This window comes from Carex rostrata, chromosome 17 (assembly GCF_964058835.1).
Source record: "Carex rostrata chromosome 17, lpCarRost1.2, whole genome shotgun sequence".
In the NCBI taxonomy this organism is placed as follows: Eukaryota; Viridiplantae; Streptophyta; class Magnoliopsida; order Poales; family Cyperaceae; genus Carex; species Carex rostrata.
The window spans coordinates 10119687-10144118 of record NC_135934.1 but is presented as its reverse complement, the minus strand read 5'-3'; the positions used below and the strand labels follow the sequence as shown (position 1 = coordinate 10144118).

At 34.4% G+C, this 24432-nt stretch overlaps 3 protein-coding genes and 1 pseudogene across 5 annotated transcripts; 2 read left to right on the top strand and 2 right to left on the bottom strand.

The window, feature by feature from the left end:
- The first annotated feature begins 6276 nt into the window (after positions 1–6276).
- On the top strand, positions 6277–8478 carry LOC144568300 (protein BOBBER 1-like). Its single transcript, XM_078318601.1, has 6 exons — positions 6277–6776; positions 7332–7504; positions 7590–7638; positions 7733–7899; positions 8017–8100; positions 8186–8478. The coding sequence occupies exons 1-6, from the start codon at positions 6374–6376 to the stop codon at positions 8222–8224; spliced, it is 915 nt and encodes a 304-aa protein (XP_078174727.1). The 5' UTR covers positions 6277–6373; the 3' UTR covers positions 8225–8478.
- A 946-nt stretch (positions 8479–9424) lies between these two features.
- Positions 9425–11467, bottom strand: LOC144568784 (pentatricopeptide repeat-containing protein At3g62890 pseudogene; annotated as a pseudogene). Its single transcript, XR_013515726.1, has one exon. The product of XR_013515726.1 is annotated as a pentatricopeptide repeat-containing protein At3g62890 pseudogene (transcript).
- Positions 11468–19231: 7764 nt separating this feature from the next.
- Positions 19232–21826, top strand: LOC144568261 (NEP1-interacting protein-like 2). Its single transcript, XM_078318548.1, has 5 exons — positions 19232–19518; positions 19697–19872; positions 20376–20450; positions 21219–21389; positions 21479–21826. Exons 1-5 carry the CDS (start codon positions 19311–19313, stop codon positions 21599–21601), a joined length of 753 nt encoding a protein of 250 aa, XP_078174674.1. The 5' UTR covers positions 19232–19310; the 3' UTR covers positions 21602–21826.
- Positions 21827–21979: 153 nt separating this feature from the next.
- Positions 21980–24430, bottom strand: LOC144568260 (uncharacterized). 2 transcript variants are annotated; one of them, XM_078318547.1, is made up of 3 exons: positions 23505–24430; positions 23389–23468; positions 21980–22245 (listed from the first exon to the last, which is right to left on the bottom strand). In XM_078318547.1, exons 1-3 carry the CDS (start codon positions 24337–24339, stop codon positions 22162–22164), a joined length of 999 nt encoding a protein of 332 aa, XP_078174673.1. In that variant the 5' UTR covers positions 24340–24430; the 3' UTR covers positions 21980–22161. The 2 variants fall into 2 exon arrangements, with proteins under 2 accessions (XP_078174673.1, XP_078174672.1); XM_078318546.1 differs by having other exon boundaries at positions 23389–24430.
- Between the last annotated feature and the right edge of the window lie 2 nt (positions 24431–24432).

Here is a 24432-nt window from a genome sequence, read left to right as displayed (position 1 = left end):
GATTATAAATTGGTTATGATCAATAGTAAGATGGTTATAATTAATTATACGTGTTATAATTAAATTATAAATGTTATGTAAAAATAACAAGCAAAAACATTGGTTAATTTATAAACGTGTGTGACACGTTGTATAAAAGTTAACCGGTTAATTTATAAATGTGCAGGACACGTTGTATAAATTACCGAAACAACAACCGCAAGAAATAAAATATAAATATATATATAATTATTCAGAATAATTATACGAATATTATTTGTATTCGGGCCGAGGGCATTCGGGCCGAGGGCATTCGGGTCTTTTCAGATTCGTCCTTATCCGCATGACACGTCATCGATCCTATTCAGATGACACGTCATCAATCCTATCCACATGACATGTCATCCTTATCCATTCAATGTCATATCTTGTAAATAGGCATATGTTGAGGGGTATTTCGGTCTTTTGCGAACCTCCTCAAAAGCCTATAAATAGAGGGGTGCATGTAGAGAGAAAAACCACTAATTCACACGTATCGTTTCGTGCAGAATCGAATTGGTATTTTCTCTCTTTCTCGGTTTCTCTCCCAAATAGTGTTTCGGTTGAGAAAAAAAAGTTATACGTAGTTGACGTATAATCTTGCGGGTTGTTGTGGAGTATATTTACGGGATCGATGAATAGTATTTTACCTAATTTCGCGGTATGTCAGTTTTGCTCATTGATGAAACTGAGTAATCGAAAATTCGTGTTTACGGGTTTTCGTCTTTTTCCCCATGAATAGTGATTTTGCATAATTCTGCGGTTTATAGTATTTCTGGCAAAAGAAATAAACCGCTCTCTGGTTAGTCCTAGTGGATAACCTATAGAGGCATCAGACGTCTGATGCTCCGAGTAGAATCATTCCCGTGATGTAGCTCTACTCGCTCGGTCTGCATTCCAACTGTGATTTGGAAACAAGGTATAAATATGTTATATTAATCTATTTAATTGGTAAGTATATTAAAGTTTTAGAAATCAATCATGGAGTAGATCTGTAAAAGGATTAAATTGGGTTTTGATGCCAAAGGAATACTGAAGGTGGACCGCCTTGGAAAGTTTCCTGACATGCCCCGTTTAATCCTTGCCTTAAGTTAGAAGTAAAAATTTTTGTTTTACGTTCTTTTCGCAGCTTAAGCCTAAACGGGTTTTGGTTACCCCGAAACCCAACAAACTGTTCATCTTGTTCTCCATATTAATATGTGCTTGGAGACCAAATTTTACATTTTTTGGAATTTTTTTACTATTTATTAAGCCACTTTGAAAATTGCTGATCCAATGGTACCTTTTGATTTTACTATTATTGTTGGATCAACGATTTTCAAAGTAGCTTAATAAATAGTAAAAAAATTCCAAAAAATGTAAAATTTGGTCTCCAAGCACATATTAATATGGAGAACAAGATGAATGGTTTGGATCAGTCATTTGGACTTTGAATCCGGTGATTTATGGTCCAATGCACAAACATGCATATGCATTGCAATGTACCATAGCTCGTCTCTCTCTCTCTCTATATATATATAGAGAGAGAGAGAGAGAGAGAGCAAGGTTGGCTAAGATCAAACTGGTAGTTCCTGAGCTTTGGTGCTACCAATTCGTTTTTAAATTTTCAAAGTTCAAAACGTCGATCTGAACCGTTTAAGTTGATCTCTATATTAAAATGTGCTTGGAGACCAAATTTTAGAATTTTTTGATTTTTTTTTTTACTATTTATTAAGCCACTTTGAAAATCGTTGATCCAATGGTGGCTTAACAAAATATTAAAATCAGATGTCACCGTTGGATCAACGATTTTCAAAGTGGCTTAATAAATAGTAAAAAAGTTTAGAAAAATGTAAAATTTGGTCTCCAAGCACATTTTAATATAGAGATCAACTTGAACGGTTCGGATCGACATTTTGAACTTTGAAAATTAAAAAACGAATTGGTAGCACCAAAACTCAGGAACTACCACTTTGATCTTAGCCAACCTCTATATATGAGGAGGGTTCAAATGCCTCCATTTTTTGTGCCTCCACCATGCCTCCATTTCTTAAAACTTTAATAACTCAAAATTTAAAACTTAAAAGTCAAAATAAAATCGTTAGATGTGATCTATCTTATTTTCTCTATGTGCACATAAAAAATTATCACATTTCAATTTCATTTTTTATGTGAATTAATGAGTTCAAAAATCAACGTCTAGAGATCATCTAAATTAGTATGTTTTTTACAAGATCTTGATGAAAACCAAAATAAAATTGAAATGTCATAATTTTTTACAAGTGCATAGATAAAATGATATAGATAATATCCAATGATTTTATTTTGACTTTTAAATTTTAAATTTTGAATTATTAAAGTTTTTAAAAATTGAGGCATGACGGAGGCACAAAAAATGGAGACATTTGAACCCTATTTTTTTATTTTTATCCAAAATTTAAATTAAATTTCAAAAATTAACCGGTTTGACACTGAAATTTTAAATCTATCCAAACCGGTTAACCGTTAACCGGACCAAATTTCCGGTTAACGGTTAACCGGACCCTTGGTTCGGTTAACGGTTTAGCGGATCGGTGGGTTCGGTTAACCGTTTAGCGGACCAATGGTATGGGTTCGGTTAACGGCTTAGCGGAAATATGGTTTTGGTCCGGTTATCCAATAACCGGTTTTTTTTTTTTTTTTTTTTTTTTTTTTTTTAACTCGTTTTTTTATAACCATATTTATATGCATATGTATATGTGTATGTATATTTTTCTATAATTTTAAATTTCAGATTTGATTTACAAATTTTTTTTGTGTAAATTTGATAAATCTAAATACGAATTTTATTTTATATGTATATGTAGATTATATAGAATATATAGTGTTTAGGGTTTAGGTAATAAAATAAATATTCCGACAGAATATATATAGTTTACATTAAAAAAAAAAATTATTCACTATACAAGAAACATTGAAACTATATAGACTAGAAAATTTATAAAAGTCGTATATATAATAAACAAGAATCAAGATGGTAACAAGAAAGTTAATCTAGTATAGTGGTTAGGGTACTTGGCTCCCACCCAAGTGACATGGGTTCAAGCCCCGGTGGGAGCAAAAAAAGTTCTCTTTTTTCGCAGTTCATGAGTAAGGTATGGACCAAGTCTATTTAGGTTGAACCGGTTCATAGACCCCTCCATTCCTAAAGTAATGGACATGTCCATTGCCTCCATTTGAACCAGAAATGGATTATGTACAATCCAGAAGTATAAAAATGGTGCACATTGATCATGAACCATGAAATCCGAAAAACACTAATCATGAACCATCAAATTCGAAAAAAATAAAATTCAGCAAGTTCTGAGAATTCTTGAGAAAAAATGGTTCTTTGAATAGTTGTGATTAATTTGGAGCAAATAAATGTCCAACTCAGTTGTATAAGATCCGTAAACAACTAAAGATGCATGGTTTTGCTTTGCATCTCCCATTTCCACTATACAAGATTATTGTTTTGCAATGCATCTCCAAAAGATACATTTAAAAAATCTCCAAAACAATGAATCTCAATTAAATACGATTGACAAAAATAAACATCGTATTGATATCTATCAAATTTACGAATAAAATTTGTAAATTAAATCTGAAAATTAACCATGATACAGAATAAATAATTTTATAATTTCAAAAAAAGTAAAAAAAAAGTAAAAAAAATTGGTAACTGTATATTATTTATGTATATGTATATGTGTATGTGTATGTGTATTTTTCTATAATTTTAAATTTCATATTTGATTTATAAAAATATTTGGTGTAAATTTGATAAATCTAAATACGAATTTTCATGTATATTTTCAATAGAAAAAAAAAATTGAAAATTTTCTGTTTTAAAAAAAACTATAAAAAAAAAAAAAAAAAAAAAAATTGGGTTCGGTTAACGGTTCAGCGAACCAACGAATCCGGTTAACCGTTAACCGGACCCATGGTTTGGGTCCGGTTAACGGTTAACCGAACCATTTCAAAAGGTCCGGTTAACCGTTAACCGGAAATTTGGTCCGGTTAACGGTTAACCGGTTTGGGTAGATTTAAAATTTGACATCCGGTTCGGTTAGTTTTTGAAATTTAATTTAATTTTTGGATATAAATAAAAAAATCGGCATTTGAACCCTCCTCATTATATATACATATATATACATAAATATACATATATTATATTATATATATACATATACATATATTGCATATATATATATAGAGTACGGCTAACGCGCTTCCTCTAGCATATGGGCCGAAATGCTTCCGGTGGAAAGTTGAAATTTCAAAATCCAAAAAGTCGATCTGAACCGTTCATCTTCTTCTCCATATTAATATCTGCTTGGAGACCAAATTTTACATTTTTCTGAATTTTTTTACTATTTATTAAGCCATTTTGAAAATTGCTGATCCAACGGTAGCTTCTGATTTTTACTGTTTGGTAAGCCACCGTTGGATCAGCAATTTTCAAAGTGGCTTAATAAATAGTAAAAAATTTCAGAAAAATGTAAAATTTGGTCTCCAAGCAGATATTAATATGGAGAAGAAGATGAACGGTTCAGATCGACTTTTTGGATTTTGAAATTTCAACTTTCCACCGGAAGCATTTCGGCCCATATGCTAGAGGAAGCGCGTTAGCCGTACTCTATATATATATATATATATATATATATATTATATACATATACCATATATTATAAAAAATGAGTTTATAAAGAAAATGAGTTTATATATAAAAAAAAAAAAAAACGGCTGGACCGTGGATTTTTTCCACAGTTCCAATTTTTTAATGGGACTGTGGAAAAAATTGATGGGTGGAAAAAAAAACGGGACTGTGAATTTTTTTCATTGGACATTTTTTAAATTTTGATCAAACTCTAGTTATTTTTATTAAATTATTTAAAATATTGAGTAAAAATAAAAATCTCGGAGTTATCGTTGTGACAAGGTTACCCGACAATATTTGTATTATTTTTTCAGCGGTTTCCAAAAAGGATGGACAAATTAAACAGAAGTTTGCGAATAATACGCTATTTCACCACCAAGCTATTCATAGAATTTACAAACTTTATTGCTTGCTTTATAAAAATATATTTATATTTAATCCTCTATAAATATTATTTATATATAAAATATTTTTTCAATATATTCATATATTATATTGAGTAGGACTAGGAAGAATCCGAACCGTTGAAACCCGCCTACCTTACGTGTGATGCGTCTACATGTGAAATTTTTAAATATTTGAATTAGTTTAGTATAAAGTCAATCGGTCAAAATTAGAAGGTTAATAAATTAATTTTAGTGCATTCATTTTTTGAACGTTTTTTGACCGCTTGACTTTATACTAAATTAATTCGAATGTTTAAAAATTTCACATGCAGACGCATCACACGTAAGGTAGACAGGTTTCAACGGTTCGGATTCATCATTTGAAATCGATTTGATGGGTTTTAGAGTCAAGCTCACCAAACACTTTGGTGAGCTTAAGAGCACCCTAGTTCTACTCTATTATATTCATATTACTAATTTGAGTAGAACTAGGGTGCTCTTAAGCTCACCAAAGTGTTTGGTGAGCTTGACTCTAAAACCCATCAAATCGATTTCAAATGATGAATCCGAACCGTTGAAACCTGTCTACCTTACGTGTGATGCGTCTGCATGTGAAATTTTTAAACATTCGAATTAATTTAGTATAAAGTCAAGCGGTCAAAAAACGTTCAAAAAATGAATGCACTAAAATTAATTTATTAACCTTCTAATTTTGACCGATTGACTTTATACTAAACTAATTCAAATATTTAAAAATTTCACATGTAGACGCATCACACGTAAGGTAGGCGGGTTTCAACGGTTCAGATTCGTCATTTGAAATCGATTTGATGGATTTTAGAGTCAAGCTCACCAAACACTTTGGTGAGCTTAAGAGCACCCTAGTTCTACTCTACTAATTTTATATTTTGTAACTATTTATTGAATTCGCTATTTCTCCAGCAGACGCATCTAAGGAGGAAGCGTATTCTCTGCGGAGTTTTTTGTGCGAAGTTTTTAATCTGGTCTGTTCATTTCAAATCGGATGGACCAGATTAGATCTTGTCCGAATTGAAAAAAAAATCAAAATTTATGAAACTTTTAATCGGGTCCGTCTAATTCTAAACAAACAGATCAGATTAAAATCTCCGCACAGCTCCGCACGGAAAATCTCCGCAGAGGATACGCTTCCCATCCAAGGAACCCAAGCTCTGTAAATCTGAACCCTTGGAACGAATCCGCTCCGCTACACCGGGAAGTCTCTGGAAGAAATCAGTCGTCGCTTCTTACGCTCTCAATTCTAAACCCTTCTCAAACTCTCTAATCCCTCGCAATGGCGATTATCTCTGATTTACCAGACGAGCCCGAAAACTCAAATGCGTCTTCCAACAATGGCGAAGAGGATTTTCTCTCCTCTCTTCTCGCCAAGAAGGGACCTTTGTCGCTTCTAGAGACGGTGTTCGATTTGATCAGGAGGCGATCCGATCTGTTCAAGGATCCGACGGCGGTGAGCAAGATCACCGCACTTGCATCCGCCGCCAAGGCCAAGGTCGATGCCGAGTTGGCGGCCGAGAGGAAGAAGAAGGAGGCGATGGAGAAGGCAAAGGAGGCCAAGGTAGAGAAGAAATCGGCGGAGAAGCCTGTGGAGGTTAATACGGAGAAGAAGGATGAACCAGAGAGTTCGAGCAAGAAGGCCAAGATCGAGGAGCCAGAGGACGATGGAAAGAATGGAATGAGTTAGTTCTCTCTCTCTCTCTCTCTTTTTTTTTTTTTTTTTTTTTATAATTACTTGGTGGTGGCTACCAAGTTCTCTCTCTCTGCTGTCTTTGATGTATGCATTGCACGAAATTTGAATGGGTAACACTGTAACCTTTTACCAGTAACCGTTCGCTTAAAGGTGATTTGGTTCAATTTAATTGTAGAATAGACAGACCGAATCAACACTGCCTTTTTTTTCTCCCTGGGTAGAAAAAGAAATACAATGACATGTAATTGTGGTAATTAAATTGTATAGCCGTGTTGTAATTGTGGTAATCTAATTGTATAATTGTGGTAACCAATGATGGCACATATTTTGCAGTCCACATGTTTTGATCTTTCTATAAGCTAGATTTTAATTTCAAAGAAGACAATTTTTTGGTCTACATAACATATTAACATGTCCAATCAGGTTACATAAGATAGCATAAATTTTGCTTCCAAGTAACTTTGTGCTGTCCAGAAAACCTATTTCTACTTCCTTTGGGGTGTCCAAAAGACTGATATTTCCATGATGCATCAATTAATTACAGAGCCAAATGCCGGAAACGGGCTTGATTTGGAGAAATACTCTTGGACACAAACTCTCCAAGAGGTCACCGTGACAATACCAGTTCCTCCGGGTACCAAGTCTAGATTTGTCACCTGTGAGATTAAGAGAAATCACCTCAAAGTTGGTCTTAAGGGTCAACCTTCTGTTCTTGAAGTAAGTACTGTGGAATTTATATCTTATGATTTGTATTTTTCTTTGATTGTTTACCATTATTTAATTATTTTTAAATTTCTTCCAGGGAGAGCTTTATAACTCAGTAAAAGTTGACGATTGCTTCTGGAGCATAGGTATGTGAATGTAATTGAGCAATTTCTATCTTTTGTTTATAACATTATAAATTGCTTTTAATGGATTTGTAATTTGTTTTTCCTATTTTTGCAGAGGATGGCAAGTCAATATCTATCCTGTTGACGAAACATAATCAGATGGAGTGGTGGAGAACTGTGGTGAAAGGTGAACCAGAAGTAGATACCCAAAAGGTAGAACCAGAGAACAGCAAATTGACTGATTTGGATCCCGAGACCCGTCAAACTGTGGAGAAAATGATGGTAAGATCCTGTATATTATTATCACAATGCAAGGCTATTTGTGTATATTGCATATGAAGAACTATGTCTAACATATCTCTGGTAAATAGTTTCTGATTCTTTTGATTGTTTTGTCAGTTTGATCAGCGTCAGAAGCAAATGGGACTTCCTACGAGTGACGAGATGCAAAAGGAAGAACTCCTCAAGAAATTTATGGCCCAGGTAAGAGAACTTTACTATTAATTTTAGTTCAGAATGCTTCTATCAGTTCATTTGGTCTTATATCTGTTTTGTTTAACCTGTGTAGCATCCTGAAATGGATTTCTCAAAGGCCAAGATAGGGTAATAAATCTCTCATGAAAATTGCGGTGAAAGGTGAATTTTTGTAATGCTAGAAGGGACAATATGCTTTAATGCTAGCACGGTTACTGTCGGGACTTCTTAGTTATCTGGAGCTTCGAGCTTTCTTAGTGCTTTGTGAACTAGCTTCTCATTTTGTTCATTATACGTGCTATGGTTTTGTCATATGATTTTTTTTTCTTTTAAGAGCACTTTGTATGGTAACATTTTTCTATTTTTGAGGTTGTGCTATCTGTGGAATTATTGCTTTTTAATTAGCCACCCTTTTGTTATTTTTTACTTAGCTTGATATATAAGCAAGCAGTATTGAGTCATTGACTAAGAATAGTATTTGGTCAGATAGATTCTGAAAATAGATGAGATACGCGAACTAAGTACCAAGTGGAAGTAATTTAAAAAGCTGTACATATTTTTTAGCAGCCGTCTTCTACGTTCTCCTTGGTTTTTCATTTATTTTTAGCAGCGGCCTTTTACGTTCACTTCTATTTTATCTTAGGAATTGTGTAAAAAAATATACAACAGAGGCCGATGTGTGAGTCGGTGTTGTAAAAAAAAATCTGTTCCTTTTTCTGACTAATTAACTGATTATTTTTGAGTAATTACTTAGTTGTATCATGTCGGTTTAATAAGTGCATACCGTTGTTTACAACACTTGTAACTTGTAAGTATAGATTTGATTTTTGTTCATATTGACTTGGGTCCTTAACTTTTGCAGTATCAATAACAAGATCTTGGATGGCCCATTATGCAAAATTCACATTACAGTTTATTTGTTTTATATTTGACCACATGTAAAAGGAACATGTGCAGTTTCATTTGACCATTCGATGTATATTTAATTTTCCAATTTGCATACAATAAATCTATTTCAAACCTTAACCTTACCGCATGCAGTTATTTATGCATACTTATAACGCATTTTAACTTATTTAAAGAAAATAAAATTCGAAGAAATCAGTAAAATGGATAGAAGCAACGAGAAGCTTTGCAACTAATTATGCATCATATTCTCAATATAAATTGCATGAGTGTACAACTTGCTGTCCTAATTCCATAAATTTAAGTAATTTTGCTTTCTCTAATCCTTTTAATTTCTGAAGTCATACGAAGTTCCTGTTTGTTCGCTAAACTCTGACAATCAAGAAAAGAATAGACAGGTCGTATACTTGAGGATATTCGTGTAATTTACTAGTTCTTTTTTTTATTTTAAAAAAAAAAAAGAATGGCACAGCTGTTTTCTTAATTTCTTAACAAACTTCATACTCGAGAGTCGAGAGGCATGCACAATGTACAAGCTCTGAGTTAGCAAAACCAGATTAATCACCAATAATCTTTGCAAGAGCACTCCCCGTTCCTGAAATGATGAAATCGGTTTCGATCCCTGACAATGATCTCACGGTTAAAGACCCTCGATACAAACTTGCTCACCTCGTGACAGTCTCTACAGACCCTCAAGTTTTTTGCTATCCGTATTGTCTGCCCGGCCTCTGTGTGAATCAAACCAAAAGCTATGGCAAGCTTCTCGCTATGGTAGTACAATGCTTCTTCCTTTTCCTCCTCAGCTATGTCATGCGGGACCACACCCGCATCGGCTACATAACCCTCTGCTTTTATCCTCTCCAGCATTTCACTGAGCATGGAGTAAATATCCTTAGCTTGAGGATGGGACCCACTTCCGCATATGAATTCGTTTACAACTCCGTTCATCTCGATTAACGAATGGCCCGCTTCTTTATGTACCCCGTTGTCACTCATCATTTTACGTACTTGTGCCACATCATCCCATCTGCCGGCGCCAGCAAACAAATTAGCCAACAGTACATACCGGCCACTATTCAAAGGATCTAGTTCTATGACCCTCTTACCAATCTCCCGACCCAAATTGACCACACCATGTATCTTACACGCACCGAGCAGCGCACCTAATATGTCGGCATCTGGTTCCATTGGCATCTCCTCTATGAGCTGTTTAGCCTCCTTTAAAAACCCGGCTCGACCAAGCATACCGACCATGCAACCATAGTGCTCCATTTTGGGCTCTATATTGTATTTTTGCACCATATAGTCAAAATAGTGCTTCCCCTCAGTGACCAAACCAGAGTGTGCACATGCACTTAGCAAATTTAAAAATGTGATGTCATCAGGAACCCCTCCGTCCATTTCCATCTGTTTGAAAACTTGAATTGCATCCGTGCCTCGTCCATGAATCGCAAATCCACCGACCATGCAATTCCAAGTTGAGAGCCCCTTTCTTTTCAAACTGTTAAATACCTCAAATGCCTTCTCCAAGCAACCGCATTTGCAATACATGTCGATAATCGCTGTAGCCAGTTTTGAATCTACTTCAATTCCACTTGACTCAATTTGTCTATGAATCAACTTACCTTTTTCCAACAAACCTAAGCCAGTGCAAGCTGCTAATATACTAGCCCCAACATATTTATTCATCTCAATCCCCTCGGCTTGCATCTGATCAAACAGCTCTAACGCCTCCCTAAATAGCCCACTTTTCACATACCCTGTAATCATTGCATTCCAAGAGACCAAATTCCTCTCAGGCATGTCATCGAACAATGCACGTGCATCATCTATCAGCCCTGCTTTTGACAAACCACTTACCATAGTAGTCCACGTGACGATAGTACGATTATTCGATACATCAAACACCTTCCATGCATCATAGGGGTAACCACATTCAAGATACATACACAACAAGTTATTTCTGGCAAAGGGATCAGAACTGAACCCGAACTTGTACATGAGAGTGTGCAGCTGTAGGCCGAAGGAGAGAGAAGTCGGGTGAGATACAAATCGCAAGAGTGGAGGAAAAGTGAATTGATTGGGTAATACATACTGCTCTAGCATGTGCGAGAGGAGAAGACAAGGAGAGACAGGGGGGTTGTGATGGGAAGAGAGTGCGAGAAAGAGAGTGTTGTAAATGAAGGCGTCGGGGTGTGGGAGGTGGTGGAAGAGGCGGAGGGCGTAGGAGATGTCTCCGGAGGTGGAGAGTCCAGCGAACTTGATAAGGCGACCCATGGCGTGGTTGTCAGAGGAGAGGCCGAGACGGACGAGCTGCGAGTGATGCTGCCGGAGCTCCGACATGGTTGAGATGGTGGGGACATAATATGAGGTGGCGCGGCGATGGTCGGAGGAGGAGGGAGGGAGGGAGACGGGTGAGAGGAGAGCCATGGAGGCTCCGCAGTTCGGATATTTTGCAGAGCTGGTAAAGTGTAAATGTCAATCAGTCAATATCGAGTAGTCCGGACCGAATTAACTCAAATTTGGGTTTGGATCCGGATCCGGATCGTCCGATAAAATTCGACCCAATTCGGTCCGAATTTGAAATTAATTTGAGTTAGGTGATATGACTTCGTCAATATCACGTTCAACAACATTTTTAAAGTGAGAATCCGTTTTTCGTCTGGTGTCAAAAACTCAAAACAATACTTTTCCACATATCACAGGATACAAATTTGATATAAAAAAAAAAAAAAAAAAAAAAAGTTCGTAGATATTAACTCCAGATCCGACCTTCTCAAAAAGAAAAATATTATATGTGACTTTTTTCATATATTTTAAAGTAAAATATTATAGTTATTGTAAAATTGAACTCCATACTAAATATAAAAAAATTATATAATTGTCTTTCAATACGTGTTAATCATGAAGGACCAACATGTAAATAAGGTAGAACAATTACCTTACTCTAAATATTTTTTTAAAAAGATTCAGCATACACTATTGGGCTCTTACCCAATCAAAAAATAATTTACCCTACCTAGTTGAGTTCAAAATCTCCTTTTTAAGTATATAATAAAAGAAAATCTTGTGTAGCCGACAAAAATATCTGATAAGATAATAGATTTAATCTAATTAGCTATTTAAATTCAATTATTTTTGATCTCTTATCCTATCCCATAACTCTCATTCTAAACTTTCTAGTTCTACCCTGAGGGTAGCAGCTTTAATTACCTTCGACCTTACAAAAATTATGGCAAATAAACTACAAGGGCACCTTCCGAACCTGGTAGCCCCCCAACTAAACGGCTTTTGTCAAAGGTAGATCACTCATGGAATCCTTCCTCACCGCAAGAGAATTCTTGACTTTCTGCTCGAAAAAAAAACTACCGACAATACTTTACAAAGTTGACTTTGAGAAGACTTTTGACACGGTCAATCTCATATATATATATATATATATATATAGAGTTAGGCTGGGGTGCTATGGATAGCATAGTGGCCTCTATGCTACGGCTCAATATTCGAGTTTTCAAAATCCAAACGGTCGATCCGAACCATTCATCTTATTCTCCATATTAATATCTGCTTGGAGACCAAATTTTACATTTTTCTGAATTTTTTTTACTATTTATTAAGTATTTTACAAAATTGTTGATCCAACGGTGGCTGCACAAAACAGTAAAACCGTTGGATTAGCGATTTTCAAAGTGGCTTAATAAATAGTAAAAAAATTCAGAAAATTATAAAATTTGGTCTCCAAGCAGATATTAATATAGAAAATAAGATGAACGGTTCGGATCGACCGTTTGGATTTTGGAAACTCGAATATTGAGCCGTAGCATAGAGGCCACTATGCTATCCATAGCACCCCAGCCTAACTCTATATATATATATATAGAGGAGGGTTCAAATGCCTCCATGTTTTTGTGCCTCCATCATGCCTCCACCTCTCTCTATCATTTTCAAAGTTCAAACAGTCGATCCGAACCGCTCAACCTAACCTCGATACTAAAATATGTTTGGAGACCAAATTTTATATTTTTAGGAATTTGTTTACTATTTTTTTAGATAGGTACAAAATCAGTAAATCTGAACCATCTAAAAATATTATTTTTGTACCTATCTAAAAAAATAGTAAAAAAATTCCTAAAAATATAAAATTTGGTCTCCAAACATATTTTAGTATTGAGGTTAGGTTGAGCGGTTCGGATCGACTGCTTGAACTTTGAAAATGATAGAGAGAGATGGAGGCATGATGGAGGCACAAAAACATGGAGGCATTTGAACCCTCCTCATATATATATATATATATATGAGATTGACTTGGGTGAGCCATGGAGCACCAAGCGTTTGTACTCCACGCCATATTTTCATTTGAAAAGTCCAAACAACCGATCCAAACCGTTAGATGTGATCTCTATATTGAAATGTGCTTGGAGACTAAATTTTACATTTTTTTACTATTTATTAAGCCACTTTGAAAATGATTGTTTTACTGTGAACAGTAAAAAACAGTAAAAATTTCTGGACCACCGGATCAGTGATTTTCAAAGTGGCTTAATAAATAGTAAAAAAATTCCAAAAAATGTAAAATTTGGTCTCCAAGCACATTTCAATATGGAGATCGTGTTGAGCGGTTCGGATCGGTTGTTTGGATTTTTAAAAATTTTAAAATGAGCCATGGAGCACCAACATGATATAGGCCATGGCTCATTTTAGCCATCTCCTATCTCCATTCTTATATTATGCATGTAGTTGTCCTGATCCCCCAATGGCTGAGATTGAAAGATGAATTTTTGAATTGAATATTAACCCTCTAATTACATAATCTGTTTTCTTTTGATTAAATACATCTATTTTATGTGTAGAAGTTTAAATTTAGTTAAAAGCATGCTTGCCACACAGACTGCTACATGCATTATCACATTAAAACTGAATAAATTCTTAGCAATTCATTTCCTTATTTCTCCTTATAACTATCTTCTATTCTTGCAATTAAATTATTTCCTTATTTCTCTGTTTCCTCCATTTCATTTTCCTGTCATCTATAAAAACTAATTAATCTACGCATGCCATGTTTTGTTAACTCTCAATGAAGGTTTTTACAATAATCAATTGTCATTAATATGTGTAGACTAACTTATATAGAAAGTTTTTTAAATACCGAAAAATTAACTCACATAATGAACAAAGATAGAAAAATAGAATCCAATGTATTTTATGAAATAATTAATAATACCACAAGTTATCTAGAGAATAATCATTATAATGAATATAAAAAAAATATAAAAAAATTAATAATAAGAATATCACAAGGTATTCTTTATACGAAGTTATTCAGATGAGAGTTTCACCATAACAAATTTAAAATGTGCAATTTGGATTATAAATTTTCAAATATAAACAAAAAAATAATTTTTGCTACAAAATGTCGTAGCATTATAGAGAATTTTTTATTTTTATAATTTATTAATAATATAAGAATATAGATTCAGTACGTTAATTTTTTTATGGCTTAGAAGGCGCTGAGTAGGTAACTCGGATTTAAATTTTGGAATTGAGTTAATAGTCTCGGTCCAAAGTTTAAGTCTGAACCACTAATTCGACTTGAAAGTTTGAATCTGAACTACTAACTTGGTTCAAAAGTTTTAATTCAAACCACTATCTCAGAGCCTTCTAGACCATTGAAAATCTAATGTACTCAATCTATTTTTCTATATTATTTAATAATAACTTTTAAAATTCAAAATTCTCTGGCAAATTTTTTGTGCTATAAAATGTTCAAAGTTTACTTTTTCATTTATATTTGAAAATTTATAACTCAAATTGCACATAAAATTTATTGTATTGGAACTCTCCTCTATACAACTTACTTTTTTTTTCATAAAAAAAATATTTTGTGATAATTTGTTATAAATTTATTTTACTTGTGGTATCATAATATAAGAATGGAGATTTCATAAAGACAAACTGTATTTTTGTTGACCACGTGAGTCAATATTTCTATGCTTAGAAATATTAATGACGGATCAAGTATTTAATTATTGTGAAAACCATCATTGAGAGGTCCAAAACGAGACAGACCAGGATTGGTTAGTTTTCATAGATGGTAGAAAAATTCTGTCCACCTGTCCACCGGTGGACAGAGGATTTGATTCCTTCATTTCTTCTCTTCCTTTATAGTTTCTACAATGAAAATGGAAACAATCATATCTTTCTATGTTTTGTTTAGGCTTATTGTTTTTTTGTAAATAGATGAATAGCATATCTTGTGCTGACAAAAGCAATAAATCTTTCTAATCTGAAGAGAAAATGAAGAATATCTAGAACTTTCACGTAGAGAAATTTCTATTGTTAAAATAATTTCATCAATAATGTATATGTAAAGACAATCCTTATTTGAATTATTTAATTATATATTTTTCAATTTTTTTTTTACATATCATCTCCTCTAAATCGTTTAATGACATGTCTCGCTTCTGGAGAAAATTAGATATTGAATTGCAGTGATATTTCAAAAAAGAATTCATGTTATATTTGATCCTTTTTTTTCATTTGTTGTTGTTTCTTTTATTGTTATTTTTTATTTGGATTTCCTTTTTTTCAATTTGTCTTTTATTTTCATTTTTTTATTTTGTGTGAATTTCAAATAAAAAAGTCCTTCATATTCTATTCAATCTTATAATATGTCTCCGTTGCAATGCACGGACACGATACTAGTATATATATATATATAGTATGGCTAAATTGCTACCGGTAGCACTTCGACCTAAGTGCTTACGGGGTCATATCTTCATATTTGATGTTCAAACAATAAATCCAAACCGTTAGATGTTCAATCTATATTAAAATGTGCTTCGAGATCAAATTTTATATTTTTTAGAATTTTTTTACTATTTATTAAGATGGTTTGAAATTGCTTTTTTTTAATGGTGCAAAATTTTAATAAAAACAGCGATTTTCAAACCATCTTAATAAATAGTAAAAAATTTCAAAAAATATAAAATTTGGTCTCCAAGCACATTTTAATATAGATTGAACATCTAACGGTTTGAATTTGTTATTTGAACATCAAATACTAAGATATGACCCCATAAGCACTGAGGTCGAAGTGCTACCGGTAGCAATTTAGCCATACTCTATATATATAGAGAGAGATGGGCTATGGTACATTGTAATGTATAGGCAATTTTGTGCACTGGACCATAAATCACCGATTCAAAGTCCAAATGACCGATCCAAACCGTTCATTTTATTCTCCATATTAATTTGTGCTTGAAGACCAAATTTTACATTTTTTGAAATTTTTTTACTATTTATTAAGCCATTTTGAAAATCGCTGATCCAACGGTAACAGTAAAATCAAAAGACACCATTGGATCAGCAATTTTCAAAGTGGCTTAATAAATAGTAAAAAAATTCTAAAAAATGTAAAATTTGGTCTCAAAATACATATTAATATGGAGAACAAGATGAACGGTTTGGATTGGTCATTTGGACTTTGAATCCGGTAATTTATGGTCAAATGCATAAAAATGCCTATGCATTGCAATGTACCATAGCCCATCTCTCTCTCTCTCTCTATATATATATATAGACTATGGTGAGTAGCGAAGTAAGGATCTTGTTGTACTTCACGCTCGTATCTCCGTTTTCAAAGGCCAAATAGTCGATCTGAACCGCTCAACATGATATCCATATTGAAATGTGCTTGGAGACTAAATTTTATATTTTGAAATATTCTAAAAAATTAGTAAACAATTTTGAAAAAATGTAAAATTTGGTCTCCTAGCACATTTCAATATGGAGATCATGTTGAGTGGTTCGGATAAACGACTTGATTTTTTAATTTTTATAGTCCAAACAGTCGATCCAAACCGTTAGATGTTTTAACTATATTAAAATGTGCTTGGAGACCAAATTTTACATTTTTTTGAAATTTTTACTACTTATTAAGATGGTTTGAAAATCGTTGTTTTTATTAAAATTCTGCTGCACTATTAAAAAACATTGATTTTTCAAACCATCTTAATAAATAATAAAAAAATTCAAAAAAAATGTAAAATTTGGTCTCCAAACATATTTTAATATAGATTTAATATCTAATGGTTTGGATCGACTGTTTGGACTTTAAAAATCGAAAATTCAAATCATTTGTTTCGGAGGCTATGAAAAAACGTTTTGAACTTAGCCCCTCTCTCTTTATATATACACAAGTCAACTAAAACAGGAACACTTACAACAAGCACTGGTGCCCATTTCTTATATAGTCCGGCTTATAAATGAATCGCTGTACATGTCATTAATTATAAAGGAAAAACAGCTTCACAAATGCTGCACAGCAAGAGAGACTGAACATCTTTAATTTGGGACATGAACAAGCATGAAAGAAGAATTCATATCACCTAAGCATGAAAGAAGCATTATTCTCAAAGTCGATAAGGACAGATTTAGTATTTTCATCATAGGAGAGCAGAAAATAGTGAATCAAGTTCAAATTCATTAACTAATTAAATACTAAATAAAAAATAATGTTTTAACTTTTAATTTTCAATATTCTAAATTGTAATTTTCAGTGCTCTAACTTTTAATTCTAATTAACTTGACGAATTCAAAGAATTTATTCTATTTTAAACTCTTAATTTAACTTAAATTACAGATGAGAATTTCAGAGGAGGAGCAAAAAGATATTTAGAAAAAACAAAATTAATCCGAACTTATAAATTTCCACAAAATTTTAAAATTAAAAAAAAGTTAACTCTCCAACTCAATCTGGATCCACTGTTATACGTCGAACCAAATTGATCTAGATTCTGATCGGACGGTCCGATATAAACACAAATATTATGTTAGGTCGTGGGATATAGATTCCACGGAAGAATGCACAAGGCCAAAGAGCGGGTAAGTCGTACGGTGGTACAAAATTCCAGCACCCGTACACGTGTTGCTGGCGAGACGCGACAATCTATTTATTATCCTATTCGCACGTACCCGCACAAACCACACAGACTATTACTAGTCACAAAAAGACAAATAAAAGAACACATACTGGTGGAAATTGAAGCAATGCTTTGCTACCCCGGTAATCAATTCAATTCAAGTAAAATCATTGTTTGGTACGATTATATATTTCCAATTTTCATGCTTTCATTGAACTTGATAATATATTGATAAATAGATTTGTGTGACAATATGACAATTGAGAAAATTTTATCCAATTAGAAAAAAAATATATAAAGCTATATGTTATTTATATTTTGGATAGCTTGTATGTTTCATGTAATTTGAAAATCTTTTCTATACTAATTAAGTATTGATAAATATATAGTGTTAATTTTTCATACGGTTTGATTAATGAATTATCAACTATGAAATTAAATTAAAATTTTATATACAAGTATTTAAACTTTTGATGATAGTATCATGTCAAATAAAATTGATGTTAATATAACTTATTTCCTTCTTTACTATTATATTTTTAAATTATGTAAACTCATTTATTATCGTAATTATACAATATAATATTTTTTTTCATTAAAGTATTTGATTGCTATTTTCAACTACTTTTCTTATCTTTTTAATTAGTTAGTTAAGATTAGAATGCTGACGAATATTATTTTAAGAACATAATATAAACTAGTCTACATCAATTTGACTCAATAATAGTACAACGGATCAATTCCATCCAATTCGTATAAATATAAATAGTAACAAAAGGTTGTCTAAAATGTTGACATTCAATGTCTTTTGTACCATCAAACAATATTTCTTCTTCATATATATTTTTCGAGTAATTTTCTTTACATAAATTTAACTGATGCAAAATTTCAAAAGTACAATATCTCATACAAAAATTATTGCCTTAGTCAACTGTACAAAAAATAATAAAAATAATTCCCTCCTTAATCTTCCTATTTTAATTATTTTTCAAAATACATAGATCTTTAATTTTTAAAAAGAATGAACAACTAAAATGTACTGAAAAGGAAAGGCGCAAGTATAGAAAGCTAAAGCATCGATCAGTGTTGTTGTGTGATCTTTTCAGCTACCCGTAGCAGCAAAGCAAACCAAAACAAAAGCATCACCCAACAAAAGGGGGTCCATGCCAATTCAATTGCCCACGCACGCTTAATTCCCTCAATTGCTCATGCTCTGCTCTTTCTTTCACTAGCGAATAGCGATACCCTCTCTCTTTTCTTTCACTAGCGATACCTTTTTTTTTTTTTTTTTTTTTTTTTGAAATATTGGCAGTAGCTGCCAGCCAATAAAGCTCTAGCGCTACCTTCTCTCTCTCTTCAGCTCTCGTATAATATATATATATATATTTATAAATGGCTGCAGTGGATGTCGGAAGTTGGTGTACCTGTAATAATTCCTTCGACGGCGTACGACGCACGTGCGTCGCATGTGGGAGGCTCGCTGGTTCTGGGATAACCGACGGAGATGTCGACGGGCTGGATGAAACCGGTGCATCGGTGTTATTGCCTAGACTTATTGCTGGCTTTATTTCCGGTGCTCTTACTGCTGTTTTTGCTATCGGTACCTGAAAATTGTTGCCTTATCTTTTTCATTTTCTTGTAATTAAATTAGGTGTATCGAAATTAAGGCGTTTAATTATAACAAAATTTTAGCTATAAATTAATCTTTACTATGTGTCGATTATGTTTGTGTTGTATCTCTCAATTAGTGCATGTCCCTCTACTCTGTTAATTTGCAGCCGGGGCATTTACCGGAGCGGTAACGGGTGCCTTAGCAGGTAGGGCCTCTGACAGTGGCATTCTACGCAGAGCCGGACTGGGAGCAGTTGCTGGAGCGGTGCTCTCCATAGAAGTTCTAGAAGCTTCTCGAGCCTATTGGTGCTCCGAACGAACCACCGATGCTAGTATTTCCATGGTTAGTTGATTTCTTGATTGATCAGTATTCTAATACTATTGGGTTATTGTAATGCAATTAAAGGCTTTGCACAGTGTGCGCGCGCTAAAACATCGCCGCCAGCTGCCAGTATATTACTGTTCTTCATTATAATGATAGATACTTAAATTCATGTCTAAATATTTTGTACTTGATGAAAAAGTATAACCTGAAAAACCATCAAGAAATAATGGCACCTGTAGCACCTGCTGGCTGTTTGGTGCATACTGGTAATAAATGTCGATGAATGATATGAATTTTTGTGAACCCAAGGTATTGAAATATTTTAACTAAACACCTTAGCTCTTTAATTTCCTCTTTCTTAGCATTATTTGGTAAAGGTATTTGGTACGTAATCAAAATCAAGACTGAATTAATTTCAAATGTCAACATTCAAGCAATGAAAAGGTCTGGTGGTTAAATGTAAGAAAAATAATGGAGAAACGAGTTGCTAGTTGTTTTACCATCATTATCTTTCTTTTTAGGCGGATTTTATAGAGGAACTACTTCATGCTCGTATTGTTCAAGAGCATTTTAATCCCACCATTTCCCGCTTTCAGGTTAGTTGTACCAGCACCAGCTTCTACTCAATATTATTCCATTTTTAACATTCATTTCATCAGTTTTTTCTTTTTTTTTTTGGAGTTAAAATTTAAGTATTGTGAGGCAACTATATTGTTAGGTTTGGACAAATTTTTTTTTTAAAACAGGCTTAGCTGATTTGAATTTAATTCAATAATGCATTATGAGGAGGTTTGGTATGATAATTCGTGGTTTGTTAAGCCAATTAGGCCACTGTCCCACTGATGAAAGATCCTCCATTTGGTAGGAATGGTAGTCCTTTCTTTATTGTTGTAAACTTGTAATCAATTGCTTTAATTGGTAGGAAGATACATTTAATTGTAGTACCTTCATATATGTCCTGACATGATATATTTTTCCGATGGCACAACATTTATTAGACCATAATTAATTCCTGAAATTATCTGGTAACATTATTTGACACGTGCACTTCTATTAAAATGAATGACCACCTAAGGTTGCACTCCAAATCGATTTTTGATTGTTCTATGGGATGCCTGTTCATTAAGGATATATAATATTGAAGATTAATATCTAGTATATAATTTGAATTGTGGATCCAAAGATTACATTTGTGCATACCAGTTCCTGTCTGGATTGGTATAAATCAGGATGAGTCCCAATAATTGATGGTTGTAAAATCAATCCCAATTTAATCTAGCAGCAAACGAAGCTGACAATACCTGGTAATGAAAGTCTTTCACTTCTTGCATGTTATAAAGAGCTCTTGTTTTCTTATTTGGCAGGTGAACATCCCTGTACTAGAAATAGGAGATGAGAACATGTATGATATTTTTGGCGATATGTCATGGAAGGGGCTCTCAGACGAATCACTAAAAAAGTTGCCTCGCCATGAAATTACTAAAGAAAGACTGGGCATTCATGAAGAGGATTTATCCTGCACTGTTTGTTTGCAGGTAAGTAAATTAATGCTGCATTTTGTGATAACTCTTTTATGTTTGTATGTAATCATTTTAACCTAATTCTGATTAAAAAAAATGTGTAGGATTTTGTGACGGGTGAAACAGTGAGAAGTTTACCTCTGTGTTCTCACACGTTCCATTTGACATGCATAGACAAATGGCTTGTAGCCAACGGGTCATGTCCCGTGTGCAGGCAGTATGTCTAGTCTAGAGATTGCAAGATTGGCATACATCTCTTTTAACATTTGTAAAGAGAAAACTTTTCTTTTGTTTGTACACAGGATACGCATGTAGAAGAGTTGATTTGCTCTTCTTGTGATGCTTTTAGTTCCAAGAGAAACTGCATCCGGCAGTATTTGTATTATAAAGCACAAACAAAAGATTTCAAATCTTGCGTTTCACATGGAAGCACAAATTTTATCCTCCAAAAATACTCCAGCATTGATTTCGTTAGTTGGAAGAGTTACTGTTGACGACTGTAAATTCCAAGTGAGATATTTAGTTTTTAATTAATCACTAAATAATATATATATATATATATATATATCGGTAAGTATTAAATAACAGATTACACAGTATACCACCAAGGCAAAATATCGAATCAAAATAGCAAGTTCATTATAAGCAAGCGCACACTCTTAAGCAACCAGGACAAACTCAAACCAACTGGCAAAGCAGATGCATGCACAAACACAAATTACCGTCTTTATTTAACTGGTACAACTTATTGACGGGTACACCAAAGGACATTGGCGGAGGAAACAGTTCATTCGTCATCAGAGTCATTGCGGCGGCGGTGATGATGCTTCTGGTGGCGGTGCTTCTTTTCCTCATCAGAGTCGTCATCATCCTGTCATTAATTCATAGCATCAATTATTAGCTTTAAACCCCCAACAATATCATAACAATATGCATGAATCCAGAAATTTATCTACGTGCTTTTTTATAAGTCTGTATAAGAACATCTCTGAAATTAAAGGTATGCGGTAATACGTTCCAATCTGTTGTTTGACCTCAAATGTCACTAACTCTAATTAAGATATTAAGCAAATTTAGTTCATTTTAGCTTACGTCCATTCACAGTAAATATAGAATAGTCCCACCGGAGTGGAGTAATGATATGCCCATTTCCTGACTAGACTCACTATAGTACCACTAAAATTTGAATGAAAATAGGAACATTGCTGGTAAATTGAAATAGCTATCAGCAGGTATGTACACAAATTTGCAAACCCACTCAACTCGACCTGCATTTTGCTAGGTTTACATGTTATCAAGTTGCATGGATTGCCATTACTTGTGAACAAATGCCACCAAATTTTCTCCAAAAACTGCCATGAACAAATGCCACTACATTCACATGCAAGGGAATATCTCCTGCACTCTAACAACCATTTACTACTCAAGCACAACAAATTCCAACACCAAATAAAACTACAAGTTATGAGTTTAATAAGGTCAGCCAATCTGCATTTAACATTGTAGCACAAGGTTCACCTTGAAAGTATTTTATAATTTTTTCTTACTTTTGTATAATATAACTCCAAAATACATTTTTATCTTATATATCTTTCGGGTACTAAAACTACTGAAATGCAAGGGACGATGGCATAAATATATCTTTTGCTGGTGCAAATTTTCCAAAAGTTGCACCAATGAAGTGTTCATATGAGAATAGCTTTCTTTAATCTCATTTGCTCTTCATGGATCATGACTTAAATTGTTGTTTGATCTTTCATATCACTAAATTTCAGCATGATCCCGCTCTTTACTCGAACCGGCTGCTAATTCCCCCCCCCCCCCCCCCCCCCACATATGCTTTGTCATGCTTATCTACATATTTCTTGCATAGTATGTACTATAAACCTCCAAGCACATTGTCATGATCCATAACTACCCCCTACAGAAACTAGTACAATCCCATGCCAGTATAGTAGAAAAATCTAAAGCAGGAAATTATAACAAAGAAAAAATAAAAATATATAATACTTACATGTTTCTTGCGGCCATATACTTCCTCATCTCCTCCACCATAGTAGCTTGGCTTTGGCTTCTCATAGCTCTTATGTTCACCTCCACCGTAGCCCGGGTTCACACCGTAACCCGGACCACCACCATACCCGCTTGCACCATAACCTTCTTCACTTGCACCATATCCATATGGTTTCGGTTTTGGTTTCTCCTCTTCATAACCACTGTACCCATAGGAAGGCTGATCCTCTCTTTTGGGCTTTTCGTATCCGGATTCATACTCAGACCCGCCATATCCAGACCCATATGAAGGCTGATCATCTGTTTTGGGCTTCCCGTATCCGGATCCATATCCTTCACCTTCAGTTCTTCCATACCCAGAACCATACTCAGACTTCTCCTCTCTTTCGGGCTTCCCATAACCGGATCCGTATTCTGACCCGTGCTGGTCGGTTCTTCCATACTCTGAACCGTACGAGGGCTGATCCACGTCAGGCCTTTGTGGTTTTCCATATCCGGATCCGTACCCTTCTTCAGTGGGTCTTCCGTATCCACCGGACCCGTACGAAGTGGGATCGGGCTTCCCGTACCCGGATCCGTACGGATCGGCCTGAGGTCTCCCGCCACCGTACCCTTGGGTTTCCTCCTGAGGGTGGAAACCGTAAGCGGGTTGCGGTTTTGGGCGGGGACGGGTGTGCTGAGAACCATACCTGTCTCCGAAGTCAGAGTCAGTTGTGGTAGGATTATAGGCGGAAGCAACGGATCCGGAGGAGAAGTGGGGGCGGTTGTAGTCAAATCCTTCGCCGGAAGAGGTGGAGACGGCGTAGCAGGTCTCATCAGAGGGGGGGAGGGGACGGCCGTAAGTGAGCGCCAGATCGTACCCGCCACCGTATGGGGTGGGGTCGTACGCGTCGAAGTCGTCGACATCCTCGTCGCAGCGGTCAACGTCACGATTGCTCCCAAACCACGACATTGTTGCTATGCAAAGATGGAGAGAAATTGAGAATTTGATTTGGGGTTTTGACTTGTGAAAACTGAAATGACGGATCTCTTTTGCTTTGAGAGT